Below are 18,815 nucleotides of genomic sequence, written 5' to 3'. Positions count from 1 at the left end.
TAGCAGTAGACTGCTACACCCACAGTGTAAGAAGGAGAGATACCGCAGGTCATTCATACCTGCTGCTGTCAGACTGTATAACACCCACAACTTGTAACGTAGCACCAATAACCTGTTTGTCGTTATATTTGCACTACTGCACCACTACTACCTCTGCCATCTCTCATCGATGCAATTATGTGCAATAATATAGGCCCTAAACTATTTTTATGCATACTTATATTTATGTATATATGTGTGTATATATACAGTCTACTTGTAATGTGCAATTTTTTCCGAGCCTCTCAATAAGGCAATTTTTCTATACTTTTTCACGGTAGATAATGCAAATAGCCCTCTGTATTTAATCCTTCGTTTGTCTAATTTTTATTTCAGTTTTATTTGTTATCTGTTTGACATTTTCTTGCTACTGTAACACGTGAATTTCCCCGATGTGGGATGAATAAAGTGAATCGAATCGAATCTAATCTAATCTAATCTAATCTAATCTAAAGTGGCCTGCCTGCAGTCCAGACCTGTCTCCCTTTTAAACATTTGGTGCATTATGAAGCACAAAATAGGACAAAGGAAACCCTGAACCGTTGAGCAACTGAAATTGCTCAAATATATCAAGCAAGAATGGGACAACATTTCTCTTTCAAAACTACAGCAGTTGATCTCCTCAGTTCCCAAACGTTTACATAATGTTGTTAAAAGTAGAGGTGATGCAACACAGTGGTAAACATGCCCCTGTCCCAACTTTTTTGAAATGTATATATTTTTCAAAAATCAATAAAATTTCTCAGTTTCAACATTTGATATGTTGTCTTTGTACTATTTTCAATGAAATATAGGGTTTCCATGATTTGCAAATTATCACATTCTGTTTTTATTTACAGTTTACGCAGCATCCCAACTGTTTTGGAAGTGGGGTTGTCAATAAAAAAAATGATATAATCCTGATATATATGAGAGCATAAATTACACCCATATGAAACTGCTCCTGAGAAGCAGGAACAAAGATTCTGCTAATACAAAGTTGTGTGTGTGTGTGTGTGTTACAGATGGAGGAGCCGAGTATTCTCTCAGACAGCGAGGACGCCGTGGACAGTAGGCAGTGGACGCAGCACCACCTGGCGGCCGCAGACATCCGCATGCCACCGTCCATGGCCCTCACACCTCCGCAGGGTGAATTCGATGGCGACTGTATGGACGTCAACGTGCGGGGACCAGGTACACAAATAGCGTACAGCTCATCAGTAAAACCTACAGATGTTATTGGTGATTGATACAGCACCCGATTCTCAAAGGTGTCGATTCATTTTCTATAACGGAAGCACTGACTGTAGTGCATCTACAAATCACAGGTTTCTATTAACGCACTCGTTCTAATATGGTATCGTTTCTATAGTAACAGCTTACTCAGGGACTTACACAGCGGCCGCTAGTTGTACAACCCCGATTCCAAAAAAGTTGGGACAAAGTTCAGATTGTAAACAAAAACAGAATGCAATGATGTGGAAGTTTCAAAATTCCATATTTTATTCAGAATAGAACATAGATGACATATCAAATGTTTAAACTGAGAAAATGTATCATTTAAAGAGAAAAATTAGGTGATTTTAAATTTCATGACAGCACCACATCTCAAAAAAGTTGGGACAAGGCCATGTTTACCACTGTGAGACATCCCCTTTTCTCTTTACAACAGTCTGTAAACATCTGGGGACTGAGGAGACAAGTTGCTCAAGTTTAGGGATAGGAATGTTAACCCATTCTTGTCTAATGTAGGATTCTAGTTGCTCAACTGTCTTAGGTCTTTTTTGTCGTATCTTCCATTTTATGATGCGCCAAATGTTTTCTATGGGTGAAAGATCTGGACTGCAGGCTGGCCAGTTCAGTACCCGGACCCTTCTTCTACGCAGCCATGATGCTGTAATTGATGCAGTATGTGGTTTGGCATTGTCATGTTGGAAAATGCAAGGTCTTCCCTGAAAGAGACGTCGTCTGGATGGGAGCATATGTTGCTCTAGAACCTGGATATACCTTTCAGCATTGACGGTGTCTTTCCAGATGTGTAAGCTGCCCATGCCACACGCACTAATGCAACCCCATACCATCAGAGATGCAGGCTTCTGAACTGAGCGCTGATAACAACTTGGGTCGTCCTTCTCCTCTTTAGTCCGAATGACACGGCGTCCCTGATTTCCATAAAGAACTTCAAATTTTGATTCGTCTGACCACAGAACAGTTTTCCACTTTGCCACAGTCCATTTTAAATGAGCCTTGGCCCAGAGAAGACGTCTGCGCTTCTGGATCATGTTTAGATACGGCTTCTTCTTTGAACTATAGAGTTTTAGCTGGCAACGGCGGATGGCACGGTGAATTGTGTTCACAGATAATGTTCTCTGGAAATATTCCTGAGCCCATTTTGTGATTTCCAATACAGAAGCATGCCTGTATGTGATGCAGTGCCGTCTAAGGGCCCGAAGATCACGGGCACCCAGTATGGTTTTCCGGCCTTGACCCTTACGCACAGAGATTCTTTCAGATTCTCTGAATCTTTTGATGATATTATGCACTGTAGATGATGATATGTTCAAAGTCTTTGCAATTTTACACTGTCGAACTCCTTTCTGATATTGCTCCACTATTTGTCGGCGCAGAATTAGGGGGATTGGTGATCCTCTTCCCATCTTTACTTCTGAGAGCCACTGCCACTCCAAGATGCTCTTTTTATACCCAGTCATGTTAATGACCTATTGCCAATTGACCTAATGAGTTGCAATTTGGTCCTCCAGCTGTTCCTTTTTTGTACCTTTAACTTTTCCAGCCTCTTACTGCCCCTGTCCCAACTTTTTTGAGATGTGTTGCTGTCATGAAATTTCAAATGAGCCAATATTTGACATTTGAAATTTCAAAATTTCGACATTTGATATGTTGTCTATGTTCTACTGTGAATACAATATCAGTTTTTGAGATTTGTAAATTATTGCATTCCGTTTTTATTTACAATTTGTACTTTGTCCCAACTTTTTTGGAATCGGGGTTGTAAACAGATTTTTAAAAACATGCCATCGTTTGTATGGTGACTAAGTTGTTCAACACACGAAGGTTTTCAGGACCTTGGAGTTTTTTGTTAACATGAAAGCTGCAGGTTTTTTTGTCTTGATGATAAATTCAAAAGCAAGAAAAAAAATCAAGGTTGGTGAAGGAACGACTGTTTAATACTGTAGCTGCTATAATGCGAGCAATTTACATTACAGGAGCTAATTTGTTCCACAACATGAAATCTTGATGTTTGTAAATATCCTGCAATAGAATAGAAGAACTAACCCATGTGTGTTTCTATAGATGGCTTTACTCCACTGATGCTGGCGTCATTCTGCGGTGGAGGACTCGAGCAGGAAGTGGCCGAAGACGATGACTCGGAGGAGTCTTCAGCTAACATCATATCAGACCTCATCTACCAGGGCGCATCACTGGGTGCCCAGACGGACCGGACCGGAGAAACGGCTCTTCACTTGGCTGCTCGATACGCTCGCGCCGATGCTGCCAAACGCCTGCTGGACGCCGGAGCTGATGCCAACGCGCAGGACAACACGGGTCGCACACCTCTACACGCTGCCGTGGCTGCTGATGCTCAGGGAGTCTTCCAGGTAGATCAGACTGCTAGCAGTAAAGTGTTGCCTTCTGTATTGTGTTTAAGGGTAAAGTACAGAAGGGAAGGGCTGAGTTTTGATTTACGAAACGCTGAATATAACTAGAATGAGCAGAAAAGACAAATGTAGAAAGCTCTAAAAATAAGTGCATAATCAGGAAATCAGTATCCGTGCAGGTGGTGTAGTGGTTAGCGCTGTCGCCTCACAGCAAGAAGGTCCTGGGTTCGAGCCCCGGGGCCGGCGAGGGCCTTTCTGTGTGGAGTTTGCATGTTCTCCCCGTGTCCGCATGGGTTTCCTCCGGGTACTCCGGTTTCCCCCACAGTCCAAAGACATGCAGGTTAGGTTAACTGGTGACTCTAAATTGACCGTAGGTGTGAATGTGAGTGTGAATGGTTGTCTGTGTCTATGTGTCAGCCCTGTGATGACCTGGCGACTTGTCCAGGGTGTACCCCGCCTTTCGCCCGTAGTCAGCTGGGATAGGCTCCAGCTTGCCTGCAACCCTGTAGAACAGGATAAAGCGGCTAGAGATAATGAGATGAGATGAGTATCCGTGCATGGATTAGATCCTACATCCTTCACTAGAGTTTACAGAAGGCTTGTTTGTACTCCTGAAAAATGTGGTGTTGTAACACAAGTCCCCTTTTTAGCTCATCTGACCATAAGGCCAACCCTTATCAAAAAGAAGTACGGTATACTTCAAGTTCATTTTATTAAGTATACTTAAGTAAAGTTAAAACATATTTCCTTAAGTATACTTTTGTGTACCAAGTATACTGATATCAGTGTACTTACAGTATATTTGTAAGTAAACTAATCTAATATTTCTTGGGACTAAATTGGCCCACTTTTAGTTTATAAAAAGTATACTTTGAGTCTAAGAGAAGTAAACTCTGAGTATACAGCTAGCATTTTTTTTTTAATTTTCTACTGCAAGTATGCCACAAGTAAACTTATATACTAATAGTTTACTCGTTCTATAGACCCTTTTCACTCACGTGACCTTCGTAAACACGACCGCCATTTTGGACATGAAGAAAACGGTTTATGGCACAGACCCTTTCGGTTCTCGCTCATCTAGCTGCTACAATGACTGCTTAGACTGCAACAATAATACCTAACACACATTTAAGTATCCGTCGTAAAGACGTGAAACTCGTCGAGTGACGAGTGTGTTCATTGATAAGCTAACACAATCTAAAAGTAGACATACCATCACACTGCCCTGACGCTGTGTACAGTTTACCTTCTATGGTTTGTGCACTCACTATTTGCCATTACTTTCTCCAACCCAGTGTTCGAACTATGCCGATATTTTCGGGGGGTCCCTTTTTTTCCCTTGGGGGGGGTGCTTGCGCTTGTCTCAGAGCGCGGATCTCCAAACACATGAGAAGCCTATCTTGCGCACATATCACGCGGACTCCACACACGCATCGCGTCTGAAGTCATAACTCATCAGGGGAAATCGTGTCCGCATTGGCATGTTCAAAAAACAACCTCGCGTCAACAATGATACCACACGCAAGAAAAAAAAAACAGTCAGGCTACTCAACACATCTGATCCACAGCAGCACTAAAGCATCACTGGAAATCAGGTCAACAACCAATCTTCCATTTCAACACGCGTCAACAAACAAATGGCACCACAAACATGAACGAATCGCTCAGGCTACCGATTCCAAACCCACAGCAGACGAATAATTAAATGCATCTTACCTTAAAGCAGAATCGACCACAAAGGAAGTCTGTTGGCACACTTCCTTTCTACTAGTTTGTGTCCCCAACCTGGCAGCAGCAGTCGTTGTCATATCGGTTTATTTTATCTTTGATGTAAACACAACACTTCGGATATGCAAATGCTTCCCGTTACACACGATTGCTATGTCAATAAACATCATTTTGCCAATATTTTAGAGACCATCCATCTTCTCCGTCGGTCAGCATCTGTCGGGATCCGATAAAATGATAAATCTTGCCTTGTGTGTTGATGGTTACTACATCCAGGTGCACAACGATAGAATGGCATGATGGAAGTCTTGCTGAAAGTAAAAACTTTCTTTGATGGCTATATTCCTTTCGATGCTTCGCCGTCGTTCCTCGTTGTTGGCTGTGGTAGACTACTGGTAGTTCATGTCCAAAATGGCGGCCGCGTTTGTCGTGATGTCACGTGGGAAGGGTCTATACTTGTAGTCCACACTTTAGTTTACAAAAGCATACTTCATAGTCTACTGGAAATATACTATGAGTTTACTTGTTTTATACTTCTAGTCCACTTTTTAGTTTACTCTGTAGTATACTTTGTAGTCTACTGGAAATATATTACTGGTTTACTCGTTACACACTTCAAGTCCACTTTTTAGTTTATTAAAGTATACTTTATAGCATATTGGAAATATACCATTAGTTACTGGTTATATACATCTCGTCCACTTTTTAGTTTTGAAGTTTACTGCAATTACCCTTCTAGGTACACTATTAGTTTTCTAGCCCGAACCCTTACCTCATGCACACTACCAGTAGACAACTTTTGTGTTTTGTACCTTAAGTTACAATGAATTTATAAAGGTAAGAATTCACAAAATAACAACAGATACTCAGGATTAAGAACATATTCATTTTCTTTAAAAATCAAAATGTAAAGCAACATTGTATTAAACGCCAAAGTATAAAAGGGACATTCCACCGAATGGGTGCCATTTGCTTGTTGTACCACTCCCAAATTAAACTTAATTTGTTATATCTTTTCAACACTGATTATAATAACACACATATTTAACTATTCAAAATGTGTATTGGTCAACTTCAGGCTACGTTACAAGGTTTGGAAGTCAAAGATGGCTACATTTTTTTTTCAGTCCTGTTACCAAAACTCTGAAAGTAACAGGACTGAGTTTTTAGCCTAGGATTAGCTAATACATGGAATTAAGCCACATGGCGTCATCGCTAATAGCATAACCACACTTGGCACATTCTAGTGATTTACCAAAAATCTGTAATTTTAAAATAAACAAATATCATCTAAGAAATAATTTAAGTAACAGTATGTTGACATTGACCTTATCATTCAGAGTTAAAAAATCATCAAATATACAGAAAAGTAAATGAGAGAACTAACTTTTGGTCTTCCCATGGCCTTCAGAAGACACAACTGATGTAACTTCCTGTTGAGCATGTGATTTATGGAATATTCCAAATTTGTCAGATGGGGTAATATGTTTGGGTAACAGGACTGAGTGAAAACCCAGGGACACGACTAAAATGTGTATTTTAACTAAGATATTGTGGATTTCTTATGAAAAAAATATATTTAAACCATGGATAGGATATGGAGTCACACAACAGTGCAAAAGAAATACTGTTTCTGAAGGATTTTAATCATAATAATTTTATACTTAACTATGAAATAGAGTGCGGGGACAGGTAACACATGCTGTTTTTCAGTGTTTTAGGTAGTTTTTATTAATCCTTAAATTTTATTATATCCTAAATTTGAAATCAGGTCAATGTGCAGGACATTCTGCGTAATAAGGAAATGTATTTTAAAGTACATTTTTTATGTGCATTTATACATATAATTTTCTAGGGATGGAAATGGCACCAATTCGGTAGAATGGCTCAAAAACCAGAGGTGGACAAAGTACCCAACTTCATTACTTAAGTCGAAGTACAGATCCCACTGGTCAAATGTTACTCTGATACAAGTGAAAGTTATACAGTCAATTTTTTACTTCAGTTAAAGTACTGAAGTATTTGCTTTTAAAAATACTTAAGTATTAAAAATACATTTTCTGTCAACGCATTGTTGTATTATTGCTGCAACGCTTACAAAACCTAATGCTGTTACCAAAGACAGAAATGTGAATTCACAAAATAAACACATACTGCGCCATCATGGTGGTTTAAGGTTAAGCGAGCTAGTCCGTGAAACTCCACCTGACATGCTAGCAAACACTTTTCAAACTCGAAATCATATTGGGTAGCTAACGCTACTAGAAAAGAAAGATTTCTACATTCTGTTTATTTGGCAAGATTATGCTAAAACATTTCTCTAAAGGACTTCAGATAAGTTAACGTTATTCGTGTTAGCATAACTCCGTTTTTACATGCTAACTAACAGCATCCAAGTTAACTCACTATGTGTTAATGTTAGCCGTGGACAAGGCTACGGTAACTTGGTGGGCAAATCCATAGAAAGTCATTTGACTAACCAGACTGCATAGCTATTGCAACGTTATCACTAGCTCTAAAAGCACAGACAACTTCGTTGCAAGCTTTCTCTTGGAATAAAACGTTTACATCCCTCAATATGCTTCCGCAGGTCAGATGGCGAGTTTTTATAGGCTGTGATGTGGTTCGTTTTAGGTAAACAAAGCAAATATTTGAAACAAAACGAATCTTTAATCCTTTCAGAAAACTGAAACATGGGTTCATGGGCCATGGGTGTGTGCATCCAGAAGAACCGCCTCCTTCCATTTTGCCGTTAACTGATCGTGTTCAAATAATGCTGTTGAGAAATCACTGATCTTGATTTTATAGTCTATGGACGTGATGTGACGCTAGTGATTACTGATCGGCTGTCTCATGCCCCTTTTCCACCAAAGCAGTTCCAGGGCTGGTTCGGGGCCAGTGCTTAGTTTGGAACCGGGTTTTCTGTTTCCACTGACAAAGAACTGGCTAGAAAAACCAGTTCCAGGCTAGCACCAACTCTCTGCTGGGCCAGAGGAAAGAACCGCTTACGTCAGCGGGGGGCGCAGAGTTAAGACCAACAACAATAACAAGACCACAAAAGATCGCCATTTTTAAGCGACGAGAAGCAGCAGCTGTACAAACGCGAAGTCATCCATTATTATTATTGTTGTTGTTGCTGCTGCTTCTTCCATGTTGTTTTTGCTTCGATATTCGTGCCAAGGTTTATTCAAATGTAGCGACGTAACTGATGTATACAGCGACGTAATGACGTGGCTTCCTTTAGCAACGCGAGCTATGGAAAAGCAAACTGGTTCTCAGCTGGCTCGCAAGTTGAACGAGTTGTGAACCAGCACTGGCCCCGAACCAGCCCTGGGACTGATTTGGTGGAAAAGGGGTATCAGTGTCACCTGCGAAAAAAACCAATCACGTTTTAGAAAAAATATATATATATCCACATTCAAAGCTGCTTCATAGTGACGAGTAACGAGGACCTTGATAGAAATGTAGTGGAGTAAAAAGTACGATATTTTCCTTTCAAATATAGTGAAGTTAAAGTCATAAGATTACAAAGAAAATAATACTCAAGTAAAGTGCAGATACTCAAAAAGTGTACTTAAGTCAGTACTCAAGTAAATATACTTCGTTACAACTGAAATTGACATCCAAGCTTTAAGAAGAATAAATAAATTTAAAAAAAGTACGGTAATTATCCCACTCGGGAGAAATTAAAAAAAAAAACCTTTTGTGGAACCACAGACATAACTTAGAGTCAACAATGCTGTCTAACCCAGCAAAGAGCAGTGACACAACTAGTGCAAAGGCGGAAGAAATATTGCAAATGTCTGAACTATGAAATGTGTGAACTACAAGTTCTTTGCCACTGTACGTGTAGGTTAAAAAGATGGGATTTAAAACATGCTGCCGTATATCACAATGAAGCTAATATGTGTGAAAAAGAAGTATTTTATAGGCTACTATCAAAAGGATAAGCACGACTACAGGGCAAGTACACGTAAACATAAGGCACAAATATTTTAATACTTTATTACACTTTAAGTATATCCTGATGAAAAGTTTAAGGATAAGCTTAATACACTTAGACTTTTCTATATACTTTTCAGTATAAGCCAAGTATACTTATGTATAACTTTATTGAGTATATCTCTGATAAGTAAATAAAAAGTAAACTGAGAGTATACGCTTATTTTTAGTTTAGAAGAAGTATACTAGACGCACACTTGAATAAACTTCTTTTTTGTAAGGGAAAGAGCTGCTGCCATGGCGTGGCGTCCGTCGTCCACAATTCAGTTACATCGTATCTGCTCCGATCATATCTCCATGGATTTCCGTTCCCACTGTTTTGTTTGAAAGAACTCATCACTCCGCACCAAACTTGGTCGTTGTTTTGCTAACGAGTTACTAATTAGGCCAAATTAATGAATTTTCCAGGCCTCTCACTAGAATTGTATCTCCTCTCTAATTTCTCATCTAATTCCAGTTCTGATTGATGTTTTGGGTCGAGCTTTCCTTGAGGAACAAAATTTGGTCGTTTGTTTGTTTGTTGATTTTCCTGTTGTAAATAATTTGTTTACAACTTTAAATCATATCTCCTCCCTCAGTTCTCAACGGATTTCAGTTCTGATCGTTTTGTTTGAAAGAACGAGTCCTTCTGCACAAAACTCGGTCACTGTATTGTCAAATTTTCGCCAACGAACTGCTAATTAGGTCACCTTAACAAGTTTTCGGACCCTTCACTAGAATTGTATCTCCTTTCTGATTTCAGTTGTGTGGTTGGTTTCCCAAAAGCCTATTAACGCTAAGAGCATCTTAGGCTACGTTTACATTACGTCGAATCAGCGGATCATCAGATTAACGTTCTTAAAACGATTCGTGTTTACACTAAAACCGTTAGCCGTGCACACAGCAACACCAATACACGGATACGCTCAGCTCCGCAGGCATCCTGCGCTCCAAATCACTCCGCCCTGAACAGCGAGTGCCCTCTGGAGGGTGCGCACTCCGGCCCTGCGCAGCTCACACAGCGCGCGAGTGAAGTGCACAAGCCACGATTCGGGACTGAGCTGCTGTGTGTGAGATCCCAGTGCATATCACTTACCACTTGCAAGTGGAAGGATGGCAAGCCTAAAGACAATCATAACTACACAATGGGCAGTATTTGCATCAGTATTTGCAGTATTTTCATACTTTTATACTCTTTAATGAAAGGTGATACAAGGCGGAAGTCCGCGCCGTTTTTCAGCAGTCGCGTCACATGACCAACGCCAGCGAATCAGGAAGGTGGATGTCACAGTGACGTTGTCCAATGACGACGCCAGCTAGAGCTCAGCACAGCGTATCCGCGTATTCTCAATGTTTACACAGCACCGGATCAGACACGATCTAGATTGAATACGTGGACGCTGGCGGATTCCCGTTTCCCGGCGTTTCCAGGTGGTTTAATGTAAACGGACAGTGCATCCGCGAAGAAAACGAGACAGATACGGTCTAATGTAAACGTAGCCTTAACTAGGAGAGAGAGTGTTCATTGTGATGCTCGCTCTACCATTTAACGATGATCTTTGTGCTACGATGCTTTTGGGAAACCCACCCCTGTTCCATGTTTTGGGTAGATCTTCCCTCGGGGAACAAAACTTGGTCGTTTGTTTATTGATTTTTCTGTTGTAAACAATTTGTTTACAACTTAGTTTATTTTCCATGAAATCGTATCTCCTCCCTGAATTAATGAACGGATTTCAGTTCTGATTGATTTATTCGAAAGAACTAGACCTTCTGCAGAAAACTCGGTCACTGTATTGTCAATTTTTTGCTAACAAATGAGTAATTAGGTCAACTTCACACATTTTCTTCTGACTAGAATTGTATCTCCTCTCATTTATCGTACGAATTCAGTTCTGATCGATGTTTTGGGTCGATCTTCCTTCGGGTGAACAGAATTTAGTCCTTTGTTGATGTTCCTGTTGTAAATTAGTCATGGACGTCGGGCCTCTCTCACATCGTCACATTTCAGTTCTGTTTGATGTTCTGGTCGTCATGGTTATTTTGATGGCGGGCCAGATGAGCTGCTACGTCATTGACATTCTGCTCTTTTCAGATTTTGATCCGGACACGGGCGACAGATTTGGATGCACGCATGTACGACGGCTCCACAGCTCTTATCCTGGCTGCTCGGTTGGCAGTGGAGGGCATGGTGGAGGAGCTCATCACCTGCCACGCTGATGTTAACGCTGTGGACGAACTCGGTAAGTTCACTTCCACTTTCACACGTTTTTCCTCCACATCCTTTGCATCGTACTGTTTGTTTTTTTTTTCATTGTATCTTCAATACAGTAACGTAAAAAGCTTTAAGGTGCATTTGACACGATGTTCATATTCGTGTTCATGTTTGTGTCCTCATCCAGGTAAATCTGCACTGCACTGGGCTGCAGCTGTGAATAACGTTGAAGCCACGATCGCCTTGTTAAAGAACGGAGCCAATAAAGACATGCAAGACCTGAAGGTAGAGTAGCCCAGTGATCCCGTCAGCCACAATCCGCCAACAGCTTTTTACCTTTCCCATGCGTGGCATGTTTGCTTGTTTATAATAATTTAACTCAACTCAGACTTCTCTGTTCTTCAGGAGGAGACGCCACTCTTCTTGGCTGCGAGGGAGGGCAGCTGTGAGGCAGTCAAGGTGCTGCTGGCCCACTTCGCCAACCGCGAGATTACAGACCACATGGACCGGCTGCCTCGTGATATCGCTCAGGAGCGCATGCACCACGACATCGTGCAGCTGTTGGACGAGTACAACACGGTGCGCAGCCCGCAGAGCCACGCCGGTGCAGGACACCACCTAGCAGGCGGCCATGCTCTCTCGCCACTCATGTGTCCACCGGGCAGCTTCCTGCCGAGTCTGAAGAACACACCACAGGGCAAGAAAAACCGCCGGCCAGGTGCCAAAGGAATAGCCGGACAGCATGGGAGCAATCTAAAGGACGCTGCGAAGGCACGGAACAAGAAGCTGACGCTGGACATGCAGAGTGCGCTGCTGGACAGTTCAGTGACGCTGTCGCCTGTGGACTCGCTGGACTCGCCACGCGGTGGTGCCAGTAACGCCGGCTACGTCACTAACCCAGCGTCTCCGGCTGCTATGCCCTCTCCAGGGATCTTCCACTCGGTGCCCAGTACTCCAATGGTGCACAGCGGTATGATGGATGCTGGTGGTCCTTTCACCGTTTCCTTAGCTGGCTTGAATGAGCTGAGTCAAGCCACCCACACCTACACTCTCAACCCTGGCCAGATGAGCCTGGGCATGGGCATGGTGAGCCCCGTGAGCGTGCCGTTCGACTGGCACAACCGTGCACCACAGACCCCACAGTGCACCCAGTCTATGGTGAACATGGTGCACCCAGGGACACCCGGTGCGATGCAGCCTGCCACTGTACTCATGCACCAGCAGCAGGTTTTCCGTAACACCCAGCAGCCCATGTTGCAGCCGACACCAGTCTCCAGTACGCCCACCATCAGCCCGGTCAAGCTGCCTTCCATCGCCGAACAGCAGCAGCAGCAGCAGCTCCACACTCACGGCCTTACCAACCAGCAGGCCCTGGCGAGCCTGAGTACCTCGACGCCTCCGACCCCGCAGCCTCCTCAACCCTTCTACCAGCAAGCGCAGCAGAGTCAGGCGCAATCCCAGAAGCCCCAGCAACCACCACCCCAAACCCCTGCAGTCTCACAGAGTCAGGCTCCTCCTCCACAGGTCTCCCAGGCTCCCCCAGTGCAGGCCAGTAGCAGCACCACCAGTGCAGGATTGGAGGATTACCCCACTCCGCCCTCCCAACGCAGCTACACCTCCGCCATCGATGCCACACCCAAGCATTACCTTCACGTGCCCAATGAGCACCCCTACCTTACTCCATCCCCCGAGTCTCCAGAGCCATGGTCTAGCCCCTCCCCTCACTGCGTTTCCGATTGGTCTGACTCCACCCCAAGTCCGACAGTCTCTGCACCCGCCTCTTCCCACACCCAAATTCCTCACGCTTCCGAATCCAGTGGAAAGATGCAGGTGTTCGCGTGAGCAGAACTTCCAGGAGTGTCTCGTTCTTTTTTTTTTTAAATACGTCAGCCCGTTTCCAAGATTTTAATTGGATGAGGATTGACTCGGCATTTGTTGATTGGACAGTCTGCCAGGTGTTGTCTGCAGAGAAAATGAGTAAAGGGAAAATCGTGTTGTCTTAAAAAAAAAAAAAGACAATTTAATGAAGTAAGACGTTCTGTCACAGATGGACTCGTGTGTGTGTTTTTTATTATTAAAAAGTATATGAAGAAGAAAAACCACGTCTTTCATTTCAAAGACTTGGGGACGCTTTTGCTGACACTAACAAACTTTTTAAAAAGTAGATTAAGAGAAAAGTTGAAGGAAAATCCTTTCTTTCTTTCTTTGTTTTTTTTGTTTATTTGTTTTTTTATTTATTGTCTCGACGCATTCCTCTAAACCTGCCTGGTGGTCGTCGTCTCGCTCTGTCTGTCTCCACTTCTCAGCGCTGTTACACTCCTTGTTTGTGCGTGTGATTGTTACAACAACTTGGAACAGGCTTGTGATTGATTTCTTTCATCTTTTCGCCCATATATTTTGAGTTACAGACAGAAAGAGCTGGACACATCACTTCTTTTACGTGGTATTATTTATTTAGGCCAGTGTTACTCCGCTAAATTGGTGTCACAGATTTTCCTAGCCATGTTGAAATTGTTTAAGTTAGTGATGTGTTTTAATTTGATGAACCGACCTACAGTGAACCAATACATTCCGTAGGAGTACTCTCTCTCTCTCTCTCTGTGTCCATCTGTCTGTCTGTCTCGCTCTCGCTGTCCATCTGTCTGTCTCCCTCTGTCTGTCCCTGTCCCCCCTCTCTCTCTGTGTCTCTCCTCATCTGTCTCTCTTGCTCTCCCTCTCTCTCCCTCTGTCTGTCTGTCCCTGTCCCCCTATCTCTCTCTCTCTCTGTCCATCTGTCTCCCTCTCTGTCCATCTATCTGTGGGTCTCTCTCTTTGTCTGTCTCTCTCTCTCTCTCTGTCCATCTCTCTCTCTCTCTCTCTGTCCATCTGTCTCCCTCTCTGTCCATCTATCTGTGGGTATCTCTCTTCGTCTGTCTCTCTCTCTCTCTCTGTCCATCTGTCTGTCTCCCTCTGTCTGTCCCTGTCCCCCCTCTCTCTCTGTGTCTGTCTCCTCATCTGTCTCTCTTGCTCTCCCTCTCTCTGTCTGTCTGTCCCTGTCCCCCTATCTCTCCCTCTCTCTCTGTCCATCTGTCTCCCTCTCTGTCCATCTATCTGTGGGTCTCTCTCTTCGTCTGTCTCTCTCTCTGTCCATCTCTCTCTCTCTGTCCATCTGTCTGTCTGTCTGTCTCTCTCTCTCTGTCCCGGTCCTTCTCTCTCTCTCTCTCTCGCTGTCCATCTGTCTCGCTCTGTCCCTGTCCCCCGTCCGTCTCTCTCTCTCACGCCCTCTCTTTCTGTCTGTCTATCTATCTATGTGGGGCAATAATGTCGAAAGGCATTTCTGAAGCACTTCTAAGGCCGAGCGTGTAAGATTTAAATTGATAGCTGCTGTTGGGGAATTTTATCGCTTATAGTAAAACACACCAGCGTCCAAGTGTTCATTTTGATAGAACCGAGCCCACAAAGGGCCCACTTCTCATTCCCTTCCTTTAGCTTTCGTTCCGAAGTCACTTATAAACTCACTGGCTGCCCTTTTAGTCTGTCTGGGTTTTTTTTTTTTGTTTCTTTGGGGTTGTATAAATTTTATTTGATGTTTTTAATGTTGTTTATTCTGTACGTTATATAACCTTGGTTACCTTTGGGACATCATGATGACATGATAAGCTGTGTTTTTATAGGCTGCTGCTTCCTGTCGCTTCACAGCGACACCTCTATATCACTGCCAACCAGAGCCCTTCATCATTTCCCATAATTCCAGTTTCTCAACTCAACCAGAAGACTTTTCTCAGTTATCTTCTGACCCCTGGTACTTTTTTTCTTTTCTACATTTTGTCGTCCCCCCCCGTTGGCTCATTTTTATATGGTACGGTCCGATCATATTCAAGGCCAACTTGCCGAGTTAGTCATCTGAACTGTGCTTGTGCGTACGAGGGGTGTGCGAAGGTCCGAAGAGGTGGCTTGTGGGCTGCTAGCGCTCTGTCACTCCTCAGGGAGGTGTTATATAGCATGCAGTGTAGTCTGCATCTCTAGCAGCCTCCACCCAACCGGCCTGGAGGATGGCGTCTGTCCTGCGCGGCCTGAACGCGCCAGTGGAATGAACGCTGCTATGTAGCGCTGCCCCCTGCCGTCAGCTGCAGGTACAGGCGCTCATTTCTCTGGAAAATCCCATCCCAAGTGTAAAATCTATTTCTGTTCCCACAGCGTATGGCTGGAGTAGTTCAGATTCGATGTTTGTCCACGTTTTCGAAGCCAAATCCGGATGCCTGTTTTTGTAAAATATTTCAGAAGAAATATTTGCATTCGTCCTTCCATTTCAAAGCAGGATTCACTTCAACACACACTGAGTGAGTGAATGGTGTGTTCAGTGTGTTTGTGGGTTTGGGAATATATTTGTTAAATCTATTGGGACCTCAGTTTTTTTTGTTTTGTTTCTTTTTGTTTTAAAAAAGTGCTAATCTTTTAAATCCTCTTTTTTTTTTAATGCAATAGGTTTCAGTCTTCCTCAGCGCTCTGGACATTTTGAAATTCCAGCATTTTCTTTTGTACATACGGTTGTCTCGTTTAGATTTATTTGTGTAAGAGAAGTCTAATGTTTCTAAAAAAAAATGAAATGATTATGTACTAAAAAAAAAGACAAAAAGTAAATGTACCTTCTATTAGCGTTTTTTTTTCTTTTCTTTTTTTTTTCTTTTGAAACCGAGGATGTGACTGATTATATATTGGTCTCGCATTACTAGAACAGCCATAGATATTTTTCTGTGTTTATTATTAATTCCTATACTTGTTTAAAAGTAGTTTAAAAATCATTGTATATAAAAACTTTTTCACATTGTTTCTTTTTACAGGCATAAAGTTGTAAAATAAGTTACTTCTAATAAAACAGTAGAACTACATTTCTGTCACGTGTCCTTTATTGCGTGCTTTCACACAAACACACTTGTGCACCGCTGGCTTTTATAAACGGTCCTGCTTGTAGCAGGTGTAATTCATATGGATAAAAAGAATAATGAATAAATCAACAAGTTTTTTGAAAACATATAATTATTTAAATCTACAGTCCTCATGCTTTCACAGTAAAAACAATTTGATTATTAGTCAGTGATAATATTTTACACTTGCTTTTAGCTTACTGATTTGTTTTTAAAGGGGAACTGAAGTCATTTTTAAACTTGCTTTATTTCTTAATTAACGTGTTTTTCAATTACGTTTTCGGTTTTAGTAACCTTATATCGTGACTCGTATTGGCAACTAATTGCAATTAGATATTGTACTTATCGGCCTATTCGGTTCTTAGCCATGTTGAATTTAGTTCATTTGGTCCATGGCAGGCGTCGCTTATCCGCGCGATCTTCACGAGACTTGTGCGAGACTTCGAAACGTGAAGTGTCAGCCAGGTGTCAGTGCCGCCATTTTGAAAACTGTTCTCCAAACGAAGTATTGCACAAAAACGAGATTAAATGACGATTACTGCAGACTTATTTCAAACTTTCCAGATTGTTATCAAAACAAACAAAACTTCCGGCTTGATTACGTCAGCATTCGAAAAAGGGTGCACGCGTTTTTTGACAACGTTGGCAGATGTTGGTCGCTTTGATTTCCGGTGTACGTTTTACTTCCGTCCTACGATGTCTCGCACAGGTCTCAACGAATCGCGTTTATGGCCACTGCTTTGACATATGGACTGATATATTACAACCCCGATTCCAAAAAAGTTGGGACAAAGTACAAATTGTAAATAAAAACAGAATGCAATCATTTACAAATCTCAAAAACTGATATTGTATTCACAATAGAACATAGACAACATATCAAATGTCGAAAGTGAGACATTTTGAAATTTCATGCCAAATATTGGCTCATTTGAAATTTCATGACAGCAACACATCTCAAAAAAGTTGGGACAGGGGCAATAAGAGGCTGGAAAAGTTAAAGGTACAAAATGGAACAGCTGGAGGACCAAATTGCAACTCATTAGGTCAATTGGCAATAGGTCATTAACATGACTGGGTATAAAAAGAGCATCTTGGAGTGGCAGCGGCTCTCAGAAGTAAAGATGGGAAGAGGATCACCAATCCCCCTAATTCTGCGCCGACAAATAGTGGAGCAATATCAGAAAGGAGTTCGACAGTGTAAAATTGCAAAGAGTTTGAACATATCATCATCTACAGTGCATAATATCATCAAAAGATTCAGAGAATCTGGAAGAATCTCTGTGCGTAAGGGTCAAGGCCGGAAAACCATACGGGGTGCCCGTGATCTTCGGGCCGTTAGACGGCACTGCATCACATACAGGCATGCTTCTGTATTGGAAATCACAAAATGGGCTCAGGAATATTTCCAGAGAACATTATCTGTGAACACAATTCACCGTGCCATCCGCCGTTGCCAGCTAAAACTCTATAGTTCAAAGAAGAAGCCGTATCTAAACATGATCCAGAAGCGCAGACGTCTTCTCTGGGCCAAGGCTCATTTAAAATGGACTGTGGCAAAGTGGAAAACTGTTCTGTGGTCAGACGAATCAAAATTTGAAGTTCTTTATGGAAATCAGGGACGCTGTGTCATTTGGACTAAAGAGGAGAAGCACGACCCAAGTTGTTATTAGCGCTCAGTTCAGAAGCCTGCATCTCTGATGGTATGGGGTTGCATTAGTGCATGTGGCATGGGCAACTTACACATCTGGAAAGACACCATCAATGCTGAAAGGTATATCCAGGTTCTAGAGCAACATATGCTCCCATCCAGACGACGTCTCTTTCAGGGAAGACCTTGCATTTTCCAACATGACAATGCCAAACCACATACTGCATCAATTACAGCATCATGGCTGCGTAGAAGAAGGGTCCGGGTACTGAACTGGCCAGCCTGCAGTCCAGATCTTTCACCCATAGAAAACATTTGGCGCATCATAAAACGGAAGATACGACAAAAAAGACCTAAGACAGTCGAGCAACTAGAATCCTACATTAGACAAGAATGGGTTAACATTCCTATCCCTAAACTTGAGCAGCTTGTCTCCTCAGTCCCCAGACGTTTACAGACTGTTGTAAAGAGAAAAGGGGATGTCTCACAGTGGTAAACATGGCCTTGTCCCAACTTTTTTGAGATGTGTTGTTGTCATGAAATTTAAAATCACCTAATTTTTCTCTTTAAATGATACATTTTCTCGGTTTAAACATTTGATATGTCATCTATGTTCTATTCTGAATAAAATATGGAATTTTGAAACTTCCACATCATTGCATTCCGTTTTCATTTACAATTTGTACTTTGTCTCAACTTTT

At 42.3% G+C, this 18,815-nt stretch overlaps 1 protein-coding gene across 2 annotated transcripts in view; it reads left to right on the top strand.

Annotated features, from left to right (window-relative positions):
- notch3 (notch receptor 3) overlaps positions 1–16,427 on the top strand; it is an 83,404-nt gene extending 66,977 nt beyond the window's left edge. For both annotated transcript variants that reach the window (XM_060942575.1, XM_060942574.1), the window contains 5 exons: positions 1,044–1,212; positions 3,334–3,638; positions 11,440–11,587; positions 11,747–11,844; positions 11,965–16,427. In XM_060942575.1, coding sequence (XP_060798558.1) covers positions 1,044–1,212; positions 3,334–3,638; positions 11,440–11,587; positions 11,747–11,844; positions 11,965–13,401 — 2,157 coding nt within the window. In that variant the 3' untranslated portion in view covers positions 13,402–16,427. The remainder of the gene's footprint in view (positions 1–1,043; positions 1,213–3,333; positions 3,639–11,439; positions 11,588–11,746; positions 11,845–11,964) is intronic.
- Positions 16,428–18,815: the final 2,388 nt, after the last annotated feature.

Source organism: Neoarius graeffei, chromosome 16, assembly GCF_027579695.1.
Source record: "Neoarius graeffei isolate fNeoGra1 chromosome 16, fNeoGra1.pri, whole genome shotgun sequence".
Lineage (NCBI taxonomy): Eukaryota > Metazoa > Chordata > Actinopteri > Siluriformes > Ariidae > Neoarius > Neoarius graeffei.
The sequence above is the reverse complement of the archived record's forward strand: the minus strand, read 5'-3'. Positions and strand labels throughout refer to the sequence as shown.